At 43.6% G+C, this 12840-nt stretch overlaps 1 protein-coding gene across 1 annotated transcript in view; it reads left to right on the top strand.

The window, feature by feature from the left end:
• LOC115154004 (PDZ and LIM domain protein 4) overlaps nucleotides 1-11818 on the top strand; it is a 35906-nt gene extending 24088 nt beyond the window's left edge. Inside the window, exons 4-7 of the mRNA XM_029699757.1 lie at nucleotides 3353-3591; nucleotides 3899-4074; nucleotides 9422-9575; nucleotides 10286-11818. Of these exons, the coding sequence (XP_029555617.1) occupies nucleotides 3353-3591; nucleotides 3899-4074; nucleotides 9422-9575; nucleotides 10286-10490 (774 nt within the window). The 3' untranslated portion in view covers nucleotides 10491-11818. The remainder of the gene's footprint in view (nucleotides 1-3352; nucleotides 3592-3898; nucleotides 4075-9421; nucleotides 9576-10285) is intronic.
• Nucleotides 11819-12840: the final 1022 nt, after the last annotated feature.

Below are 12840 nucleotides of genomic sequence, written 5' to 3' on the forward strand. Positions count from 1 at the left end.
AACAGGAGGAAAATTTAGTATTTCCATGAACTCGTCTTACTCAACAGACAAGAGTTTTGTAAAATTACCAGAAAGTATGACTCATTTTGACAGTATTGCTAGAATAAATGTGGACTTAGGCCTGTGGTCTACAGTGAGGGAATAATTGCTCTGCATTATTCCCTCACTCATTGGAATCACAATTGTGGCTTTTACAGTGGGCTTGGAAAGTATGGACCTTCTAGAATGCGGAAACGATGGAACTCGCATCACGATGGTTCCGTTCTCAAGCCGCATTGGCAAGAGGGAGAGAATTCTCCCTCCTAGCATTTGAGAACTGACAATACCGTCTAATTGGGATGTACTTATAGGATCTTTCTGTAGGGCTTTAGTGCGCTGTTCCATACATACGCTACCTCTGTCAAACATGTTCAATTATGAAAGTTTTCCACTGCCAAAATACCCAATCAACACAGTACTATTGAGAGTTCACATTCACTGCACCACATTCATCCAGGCCTTCAGATCGTAAACTTGTGACCCCACATTTAGTTGTTTGTTTCCAGTAATGGGTGAAGTAATAACTAATCAGCTGGTAATCCCCAGAAATGTCAATCTGTATTTGGGTTGACCAAGAGGTCTCTCTCCCCCTGTCAGCGTGCTGGGGAGCGGATGGGGTCATGGAGAGCAGAGAACTGAGCGCTAGCTAGCCCGTTGTTTGTCTGTCTAACAGGCTGCCTGCCTCCAGCCAGCCCTGGACACACTGCCCCTGTGCCTGCCTCTGGGATAGGAAAAGGGATAATAAAGAGCTCGTTTGTGTTTGGTTAGCAATGCAGAGCGTTATGTGAAAAGCATAGTTACCATGGGGAGGTGTGATATGAGGGGAAAACTGTTAAGCAGGCATATGATTTGAATAAGGCTCCTCTTCCTGCTCTATACCTCGCCCTGACCAAATTCTGCAGTGTGTCGACTTGGGTAACAACAGTAAATATTTCGTCCCCCTCCTTTCTGAGCCCTTATTACTATAATACATGTAGCGTTGTCAGGCTGTTTTTTTTTCTCTCCCAGGAGTCCTGTGGTTCTGTCGAAACGGTCCCCAGTCTGAAAGGCATAACCCCCCCCCCCCCTCCCCTGCCTAGTCACACAGGCTCAGTAGCCAGTCACCCAGAACCAAGGGCCATGCTTAGTCACCATTGTAAAACAGGTCTGTGAAATCTGATGACTGTCAGAATTTCTGAGCAGACAGAACTGCTTCTCATAAATACTTGCTGCTTTCTCTCTCCAGTGTTTCTGAGCTGGAGTCAAGGGTTGATGAAAGGGGGATTTCAGTTTTTCCCATGTAGGAACTGAACTGTATGTGAGAGACTGAAAGAGTGCCTGGTAGTACTATAGCAACATTAGTTTTGATTGCGTTGGTTTAAATAACAAGATAAGGTTACTAGGTGATTTTTAGATATGATTTAACAAAGCACACACTCTGTGGAAGGAGTGTCACCAGTTGGCACGATCTCCATTAACTATTTTATGTGCCGTTTTAAAATCCCCATTACAGACCGGTGTAGGCACGATAAATCAGTTTAATGGGACAGTCTGCTTACTGTGATTTATTTAATGAAAGTAATGGTAACTTCCATACCAAAGAGCAACTTAAAAGCACTTACAGGTCCTAAATGTTACCAACCTGGTACTTTTAAAAGCTATGCATCAGATGTGCTGCCTTTTTATAAATCTGCCATCCACTCATATATTTTTGCTGCAGACACGAGGCCATAGATCTGCATATTATGCAGAAAAAAGTGAAGTCTTCCAACTAGAGTGGTCTCGGCATTCAACAGACATAAACGTGTGTGCCAGGGATTTGAAGCAGACTTTACTCTCTCGGTCTCCCTAGCTCCATCGGTTAATATGAAAATTGCCACTAAACAGGCAACATCCAAACATGTTTGTTCATTTACCATGCTTGAATACAGAAAATAATCACTGAAGTTATCTGCACTCACACTCATGAGGGTTTGGTGTAGCCAAAGTGTTTGCCAAGCATTTCAGCAGTCTTGTCGCTTTTCCCTCTTGGTGAGCTCGCTCAGGGCCCTGTGGCTTCTATTGTAACTGTCTGAGGGAGGCGCTGGAATCCATCCACACGTCATGTTTACACAGATTAAAGAAGTCGTAAAAGGCCAAGTTTACTGTCATGTCACTGCAGGAACACTTCGTAATACAATGCACTCTTATTTTTCTCCCCCTCTCTTGTACTTTGTTGCCAAGACCAGAAAATGAAGGCTTCCTGATACTATTACTGACGGTTATCATTAGAATGAGAGGGGGAGGGGTTGGAGGACGAGGGAGGGGTTGGAGGACGAGGGAGGGGTTGGAGGAGGGGTTGGGGGGGCGGTGGTGGACGGGTTGGACTGCTGGCTCAGATACAGCTACACTCAACCTCTGCTCTGGTAGTCCTCTCCTTGTCACCCTCTGCTCTGGTAGTCCTCTCCTTGTCACCCTCTGCTCTGGTGGTCCTCTCCTTGTCACCCCCTCTAGGGGCTACTTGTCTGGGCTGGGGAGAGGGCTGGCTATATGGCCCAAGCCCAGGGTTTGAAACACAGGTTGGGTATGGTGTCCAGGGCTCGGCAGAGAGGCGATTTAGAAATGGCCCGTGCGTGGAAGGTCCGGGCCAGCCAGGGACCAGACCAGGCCACATCTGCTGAGATGACAAGACAGGCAGCCTGCCTTGAGAGTCTGAACCTCTGTTTCCTGGGGCCAACCAGTACGGGGGGGAAAAAAATGTGTGAAATGTATGCATTCACTACTGTAAGTCGCTCTGGATAAGAGCGTCTGCTAAAATGTGTAAATGTCAACGCACACCCACATGCATTAATCAACGGTCTGACTGGCTGTGTGGGATGACAACTATGTATTGCACAACCATTTAAACAAGTCACTGCATTTGACATATTTACAGATTTATGATTGTGTGCCCCCTACAACAGCCATTAAGTCACTGTCTTTTGTTTGACAGTCATGCCACTAAAATCAACCGTTAGAAAAGTGATAACATCAACAAAAGATTGCAATCTGTAGCTTGGAGAGATGAACACACATGTAGCACCCACTACACTGTAGATTATCACTGTAGTTTGTAGAAGTCTGTCTGCAGAAGTAAACGTTGAAGTATTTGGTTACGTCATTGTATAGTTTGTGCAGGTCCTTGCTAAGTGTTTTGACCTCTGTGCCAACAGTCACCTTCATGCCTTGGAGATGATGTAATTCATGTTCCCATAAATAATGTTAGGTAACGAACAAGCAGACTATGACAGATATAGAAGTGCATTGGAAACAACCATACCTTTCTTAATGGCTCCTCTGTTTTTTCCTTCTCCAGAATTTCCGACCAATCAGCACTGGACCAATCACCGGTGGATACATCAGTGGTTACAGCAGCGGTCACAACGGCAGTGGATACAGCCGAAAACCCTCCTACATTTCCGAGCCGCCGCACCTCAACAACATGCAGTACAACAACCCAGCCGGCCTGTACGCACACAACAATGGCAGCAATGGAGACAGAGACAGGGTCTTGCCAAAACAAATGGGCAGCCTGAGCCTGAACTCCCCACACAGGTGAGGCATGGTGGCCACGGAGGAGAGGAAAACCTCTGCAGTAGTTTCAAGATATCCTGGTATATTCACCATGTCAATGTGAGGACCATGTATGAAGGGTTGTATAACTTGTTAATGTTACAGTATCTTCTGGGATTTTTACTTTGGTAAACTGCGTTTTCTTTTTACCCTAAAAATAAGTCATGTCACAGCATTTACAAATTAAATCTAAAGACAATGCAACACTTAGTGGAGACATTTCAGTCATAGAAGCTGTTGATCACACTGAATTCAGACTAAAAAGGACTTAATTTGTTATCTCTTTCAGCCCTGAGCCTCCGACGCATTCTCCTCTGGGACGTAATGGGAACGGTCCTAGTTTTGAAGTCACCACAGAGTCAGACGTGTACAAGATGCTGCAGGACCCAGAGGAGCCAGCCTCTGCACCCAAACAGTCCGGCTCCTTCAAATACCTACAGGGCATACTGGAGGCAGAGGATGGAGGTACCCTGATTTGTGGCTCTATATGACTGTCCATTTATTTAGTGGTTTGTATATGTCATTCACCCTACAGTTTATTTATTTATAAATGCCTTCTTTATTTGTACTATTTTCTACATTGTAGAATAATAGTGACGACATCAAAACTATGGAATCATGTAGTAGCCAAAGTGTCAAACAAATAAAAATACATTTGAGATTTTTCAAAGTAGCCACCCTTTGCCTTGATGACAGCTTTGCACCCTCTTGGCATTCTCTCAACCAGCTCTACCTGGAATGCTTTTCCAACAGTCTTGAAGGAGTTCCCACAAATGCTGAGCATTTGTTGGCTGCTTTTCCTTCACTCTGCGGTCTAACTCATCCCAAACCATCTCAATTGGTTTGCGGTTGGCTGATTTGTGGAGGCCAGGTCATCTGCTGCAGCACTCCATAACTCTCCTTCTTGGTCAAATAGCCTTTACACAGCCTGGAGGTGTATTTTGGGTCATTGTCCTGTTGAAAAACAAATGATAGTGGGACTAAGCGCACACCCGATGGGATGGCGTATCGCTGCAGAATGCTGTGGTAGCCATGCTGGTTAAGTGTGCCTTGAATTGTAAATACCGTCATTTCCGGACTATTAAGCGCACCTGAATATAAGCCGCACCCACTGAATTTAAAAAAAATATTATTTTGAACATAAATAAGCCGCACATGTCTATAAGCCGCAGGTGCCTACCGGTACATTGAAACAAATGAACTTTACACAGGCTTTAATGAAACACGGCTTGTAACAAAAAATAAAACATTTGCAGTAAGCTTTAGTTGTCTTTTTGCACTGAGTCAATACCTCACGCTGCTGTTTCCAACGTCTTATCATCAACTCATTAAGACCAAGCTCCCGTGCAGCAGCTCTATTTCCTTTTCCAACAGCCAGATCAATCACCTTCAACTTGAAAGCTGCATCATATGCATTTCTCCGTGTCTTTGCCATGAGGGTGACAAAATGACTACCGTAATCAGAATGATGGGAAGTTTGAGAGCGCTCAATTTAATCTAAACAGTAAACAAAAAAGTTGTTTGACCTTAACCCGTTCGGCAATTTCATTGGTCTAATGAAAGCTTCATGCCGCCAAAAAACTGAGCATGTCACAGAATGTGTTTTTTGGAGAAAAAAAAATGGAAAGCGGGAAAAATCCATATATTAGCCACGTCATTGTTTAAGCCGCGAGGTTCATAGTCCGGAATTTACGGTAAATCACAGACAGTGTCACCAGCAAAGCACCCCACACCACCACCTCCATGCTTCACTGTGGGAACCACACATGCGAAGATCATCCGTTCACCTATTCTGCGTCTCACAAAGACACGGCGTTTGGAACCAAATATTTCCACCGGTCTAATGTCCATTGCTCGTGTTTCTTGGCCCAAGCAAATCTCTTCTTTTTGTTGTCTTTTAGTAGTGGTTTCTTTGCAGCAATTTGACCATGAAGGCCTGATTCACACAGTCTCCTCTGAACAGTTGATGTGTCTGTTCCTTGAACTCTGAAGCATTTATTTGGGCTGCAATCTGAGGTGCAGTTAACTCTAATGAACTTATCCTCTGCAGCAGAGGTAGCGCTGGGTCTTCCTTTCCTGTGGCGGTCCTCATGAGAGCCAGTTTCATCATAGCACTTGGTGTTTTTTTAAGACTGCACTTGAAAACCCTTTCAAAGTTCTTGACATTTTCTGCATTGACTGACATTCATGTCTTAAAGTGGGCTGTCATTTCTCATTGCTTATTTGAGCTGTTCTTGCCATAATATGGACTTGGTATTTTGCCAAAGAGGACCATCTTTTGTATATAACCCCAACCTTGTCACAACTGATTGGCTCAAACGCATTAAGAAGGAAAGAAATTCCACTATTTAACTTTTAACAAGGCACACCTGTTAATTGAAATGCATTCCAGGTGACTACCTCATGAAGCTGGTTGATGGAATACCAAGTGTGCAAAGCTATCATCAAGGCAAAGGGTGGCTACTCAAATATACAATTCTGATTTTGTTTAACACTTTTTTTGGTTACTACATGATTCCATATGTGTTATTTCATAGTTTTGATGTCTTCACTATTCTGCAATGTAGAAAATAGTAAAAATAAAGAAAAACCCTTGAATGAGTAGGTGTATCCAGATTTTTGACTGGTACTGTATGTGTGCATATTCTGTATACTCATGATTGTTTATGTACATTTAGATATGTTTGTATATTTGAGCTAAATAGTTTCCGTTGGAAGTGTAGCGTGTGATTTATTTCCAGACACAGGACTGTGAAGTTTATTGCAAAACAACCTGAGAAATATATGACTTCCTGATGTGTCTTTTGAACTGTTCAGATTCTAAGAAGTAGGCCTAGGCTCTCTGAAGTCCTTAGGAGTCATGTGATGTTTTAGGATCAGCCTCTTCCATCATGGCCAGGCCCTAGCTCCTCAAGGAGAACCCAAACAGACCAGATAATCCCTAGGAACCTGGCATGCTGTCTATCGGAGCTCCCTGAGAAGGTTTTGGATGAACTGCAGGCCTTGTTATTCTTTGAATTTGTCGCTAATCACTTGCAGGTGTTACAGGAGATTAGGGAAGAGAGAAGTCAATGGTTTCAACAGAATTCGATTAAATGGCACCAGGACGATTCACCTGCAGCAGGGTTTAACTTATTTATTTATTTTTCACAACCACAAAAGGCGTCATTGACACTGGGTTAAGCTTTTGGTAAGATGCTGACACACCTTGAAGCTCTGTGTTTGTTGCTCTCGGTCTGGAAATCCTTGCTTTGTTCTGAAGGACTTTATTCTCTTTTCCAGCTCAGCGTTTGCCTGCGTGTGATATTGTCATCCTTTTTAAAATAAAACATTCCGGTTTTGAAAATATTGGCATCCCTGGGATTTCAAGGGAGAGCAAACGAGTTGGTCTGTTATGCTTGAGCCCAACAGGCTCTGATCTTATCTGTGGTGTCAGAGGGTGGTGGGTGGAGACGATGGCATGACGGATTTCTGTTTATTAGAGTGAACTCCCTGGCTATACCAATCACTGAAAAATCCACCACTTTATAGAGGCATATAATAGTCAGACAGGCATGGGAGGGAAGCGATCATATATTTACTTTACTTTTGAGGATGCAGATGTGACACGCACTGTACCGCCTGTAGTTGAAAAATAAGCAAGTCAACTCTGAAGTCTCTGCCAACCCCCTGTGTAGGAGTGTAACCCTTTTGAGGTTGTTAAAAATAAGAAATATAGACTGGGTTACATAATGTTTTATTTTGTTTATCTAGGAATGTTACTCCCATTAGCCACTGCGGGTAGCCACGATCTGGTTTATAAAAAGCTGCTCTAATAACTAAGATAAATAGGTGGAAACTCCAGGCACCGGGTCTACAAGTTGGGGGGGATCACAGGCTATGAACTTTATTCATAAAGACTTCTTAGTAGATGTCATTCCTACAGATATAGTATTTTAATTTGACCTATATTGTCACAGCAAAAGAATCCTGCTGCAACAGGATTTGAACGTTTAGTCCATAATGTTGCTTGATCAGTGGTTAGCCTCCTTTTGGCCAGCTAATGGCCTCAGTAAAGTGCCATACTGTTAATATAACACTGTTAGTGTGGGTTTTCAGTGAATTTATAAAAATCACAACGCTCATCTGCATTTCCTGTGGTGCAGGAGTATTCTCAGTAACAAAAGAGTGATCAAATGAAGATCCTACCATCTGCATGGTACATCCTCTCCTATGGAGTTTATGGATGGGAGTGTCACGGGGGCAGCTGAGACATGAAGTGTATCTGTCAAATGACGCTAGCGCTGCTTAGTGGCTCTGTACAAGTCCTATGATTAAACCTCCCTCTCACTTGTGAGCATCCCATGAGAACTTCTGACTAGAATTTGAGTGCAATAATGACTAGATGCGTAATAGACCAATTATTACGGCAAAAATAGACCCTGTTATTACTCAAACCTCATAGTCACAGAGCATTAGTGGAGTGACGGAAACGTCTTTGTCAAGTACCAGGTACTTCACCAGTATGGTGGGTAGGCCATGCCAGGGGCATGTTGGCACCTCATCACTCTGTGGTTCAGGGAGAGTGTGATTGTAGCACTCTGGTGTGATGGTCTGCTCCTTAATGTGGAATGTTTGCTCTGCCAGGCAACTGCTTATTTCATCTCCTATTTGATGTGTTCCTGCTGTGTGACAGGTCCTGGCATCCCTGGTAGGTGGGGGGGGCGGGGGCCGGGGGGGGGGGGCGGGAGGGGCACAGGTAGAGATGGGTGGAGAGAGAGGTACAGAGAGGGCAAATTAAGAGATGGGGAAGAAAGAAGTAGAGGCTAGCAGTGTGAGTGCCGCTCTGGCCCTGTACCCCTGCCATGCCCTCTGAGGGTAACACACAAAGGGAGGGAAGTGGTAGCTGAGGAGTGATGTCTCTGTGGTGGATGGGAGCTGACTTTGGTGTCTCCCTGAGCCAAGTGTGAACACCCTTAATTCTTCGCCATCTTTTCACTCAGGGCTGATCACTGCTTTCTGAGCTCATACTGGTGTAGGGTGAAGTTGCCCCTAGACTGATCATGGGTAAATTTGTCATTTTCCCCAACTAATAGTCAAGGTTAGGATCAGGGGAGGGGCAGCTGGTCCTAGACCTGGTCCTAGGTGAAACTTCACCTTTTTTACGTTTTAGTCATTTAGCAGACGCTCTTATCCAGAGCGACTTAAAGTGTGAAACGTATGCATTCACTACTGTTTTTTCCCCCTGTACTGGTCCCCCGTGGGAATCGAACCCACAACCCTGGTGTTGCAAACACCATGCTCTACCAACTGAGCCACACGGGACCACGTAGCCTTATACATGACCTGGAACATTACCTTCACCCTGCAGCCTCATGCATTACCTTCACCCCGTAACCTCATACATTACCTTAATTACCTTCACCCCGTAACCTCATACATTACCTGGAACATTACCTTAATTACCTTCACCCTGTAACCTCATACATTAACTGGAACATTACCTTCACCCCGTAGCCTCATGCATTATCTTCACCCCGTAACCTCATACATTAACTGGAACATGACCTTCACACTGTAGTCTCATATATTACCTTCACCCCGTAACCTCATACATTAACTGGAACATTACCTTCACCCTGTAACCTCATACATTAACTGGAACATTACCTTAATTACCTTCACCCTGTAACCTCATACATGAACTGGAACATTACCTTCACCCTGTAACCTCACCTTCACCCCGTAACCTCATACATTACCTTCACCCCGTAACCTTGTACAGGACCTGGAACTCTGCTGGTCTTAACTGCGGTGTTTTCTTTGTCCACAGGTGTGTCCCCCACTGACAGGTCTGGAGTGAGAAGCCTAAGGTCCCCAGTTCAATCCCCAGTCCCTAAATTGGGCAGCCCCATTCCTGGCCCCATGGGCCCCATGCCTGGCCTACAGAAACTCCCCCAGTGCACGCGCTGTGGCAACGGCATAGTGTGAGTCATTATGAAACCGAAAAGATGACAACGATACTGTAGACTAGGTGTGCGTCCCCAAATTGCACCTTTTTCCCTCTAGGCCTATGGTGTGCTACTTTTGACCAGAGACTACATAGGGGATAGGGTGCCATTTGTGACACAGTTTAGTCCTGCTCCAACAGGTCCAAGCTTATAAGATGTTCATATATCACTTTTTTAATAATTCAACCTCTGCACCACACCCTCTCCTCCTCAGGAACCCAGATGTGCTGGTAATCCCCACACTGCTCAAGCACCATGGATAAACAGTGATGTCATTTGAACAAGACTGTTGTGGAGGCTTAGCACAATGGATCTGTTGTATAGAGCGTTTACACTGGGTTTTAGGCAGGCCACTAAAGAATGAACCTACTTTTATAGCAGTAGTGGGTAGGATAAAGGGCTAGATACAAGGGACATTCAGATTCAACCAAAGTTATGGCTGTTTTTGAAGCTATTTAGTCCTTATTGGTTATGCAAATGCTCACGTCCATGAATGGATACTTGAATAAACAGGGATGTACTTAAGAAAATGTATGATATTCAAATAGCTCTTAATTGCTTCTCAATAATTATATAATTATTATCTTTAACATTTTACTAACGTATGCACTTTGTGACAACTGCTGATGTAAAAAGGGCTTTATGAAATGCATTTGATTGATTGACTAATAACATGGTCTATATAGGGGCACCATCGTGAAGGCCAGAGACAAACTGTACCACACAGAGTGCTTCATGTGTGATGACTGCGGCCTGAACCTGAAGCAGAGGGGCTACTTCTTCATTGAGGAGAACCTGTACTGTGAGACCCACGCCATGGCCCGTGTCCAGCCTCCTGAGGGATATGACGTGGTCGCCGTCTACCCCAACTCCAAGGTTGAACTGGTCTGAGCTGGTCAGACTTTAAACACAACACCCCCCCCCCCCCCCTCAGTCTTATCCACAGCTCCCAGCAGGTAGCAAGGTTTTCCAATCCAATGCACTACATGTCCAAGCTGTCGCCGGAAAAGATCATGTCAGTTTAGAGTTGGAGAGTGGTGTCGAGAGGTTTCTAGTCTCTCTCTAGCTCTTTCACACATAATGTACAGCATGCTATTCATTTTTCTGACAGACTTTACATTTTTACTCCTGCTGAGTACAAAAAATGGAGGGCTTTTCTTTGTCAATAGCACTTTTAGATCTTGTTGAAACATAAGCAATATTCAACAGAATGACATCTCACATCTGGGGGTGGTTTTCTATTTTTAACCATGCTGACTAAAATGCAGTTAATGGAGTTAGGGTCAAGCACCTGACTGAGAATGGAATTCAACTTTTACTGCTTCTCACACGGTTGCTACAGTTAAAGAGCACCAGCTTTATTACAGCTGGTGAAGTACATTCCAGTGCCACAAGAGATAGCCTTTTGTATCTCCACTGTTGCAGCTTTTAAAAAGCTGTGGGGAGTAGAGACCCAAGACAAGGACATGGAAAACATTGACTCTAGGATCTAGCCCGTGAATCTTGGATCATGCGGGAACAATCATTCTATTTAGGTTCTTTGGCACATTTTGTAGAAACAGACAGTGCTTGTTGGCTGAGAGACGGTATTTGAAAGTGTAAATTGTTTTCTTGTTTGATATATATATATATATATGTATGTCACAGCCAAATCCACTGAATTAATCAGACTTCTACATGTTCAGGGAGGGCATTTATGTGCTTTTGGAAATGACAAAAATATTCATGCTTGCAACAGTCTTCCCCTGAAATTGTAGGATGAATTAGGACGACCACTTCCATTTGTGGACCTGTACAGAATCATGCAGCCTGAGGGACGGCAAACAGTAGTTGGATGAAAAGTGCTATTTGTAAAATATTGGATTCTTAAAAAAAAAAAAAGTTTTAATTGTATTTTAACTCAATCTCATAGTGCTTGTTATTCAATATCCACCATGACCCTAATGTTTATCTACTGGAATGCCAACTAGGACAGTAGTTTGTAAATGATGTGAAATGATTTTGGTGTTTTAAGTTGTAATTGTACATATTTGTTTCATGTCTGTTTAACAAACATAACTAGTCACACTGCCTTCACACGTCTGTCCTTTTTAAATGCTTACCGTGTGTAGTCACAGAATCCCCTCGTGTTTAACTTATTGTTTTGCAGACACGTTTCACTCTGGTTTCTTCTATTTGTTTTTTAAGATATAATAAAGTGAGAAATAAGTAAAATCATACTCATGATTCAGCAATTTCTTTTTTTTACATTTATTGTGAAGTTGAGAATAGTAGTTTAACTTGCCTGTGGACACACAGCATAAACATAGCAAGGGGTTCCAATTTGTGGAGTTGTATAATCCTGTCCCTGACAAGGCACTTTACCCAACAGCATGTACTTTGACCTCCAGCTTGGAGTCGAGGCTTGTCTCCAAATTACACACTATGCCCTACATAGTGCACTGCTTTGGTGCCATTTGGGATGCACAGAAGTTGACTGATCCAGAGACATCCACTTCCTAGAGACCTTGTATTTGTTAGAAATTCCGGTGCCACAAAACGGGTTTCATGTTTTCATAACGTTGTCTCTTACAACGGGTTTATGGGTTGTGAGAACACGTACTAGACATTTAACACAACTGCCTTTTGGAATAATGTTCTAAATGGTGGGATCAATAACCTACACAACATTAAAGTCATCATTTATTCTATGGTGAATGTTTGATTTTCCTCCTTGATAAAACATGAGAAGCTTGAGGGTTGTTTTAAGAACAAATGTCAAATTGACCATACAGATGTATGGCTGAGATTCAGTGGTTTACTATAATCCGTAACATAAGGTGGGGGAGCCCTTCATACCCCATTTAATGTCTTCATGCCGTATTAACGCGTTCAACAACCACAATGGGTGCAGAGAGCGTGAGGAAGAGAGACGGAGGCACGAGGAGGCAGAGAGCGGGAGGGAGTAAGACGGAGGCACGAGGAGGCAGAGAGCGGTAGGGAGTAAGACGGAGGCACGAGGAGGCAGAGAGAAATTGGTTGGTTTTAATTAAGTATGTTAATAGCACAGTGATGTGGTTTAGCAACATGGCCAACAGTTAGTGACTTGATTCCAAGGCTTTGAACACTCCTCTTAAAAGGCAGTGTGTAATATTTTCCACATTGGTGACATGTTATTCTGTTAATCACAAGTCAGTCACCAAACAGCAGCAGCAAGGAACATGGCATCTAGGAAGCTAGTCTCTCATACTTTCATCATGCA

Source organism: Salmo trutta, chromosome 19 (assembly GCF_901001165.1).
Source record: "Salmo trutta chromosome 19, fSalTru1.1, whole genome shotgun sequence".
Classification (NCBI taxonomy): domain Eukaryota; kingdom Metazoa; phylum Chordata; class Actinopteri; order Salmoniformes; family Salmonidae; genus Salmo; species Salmo trutta.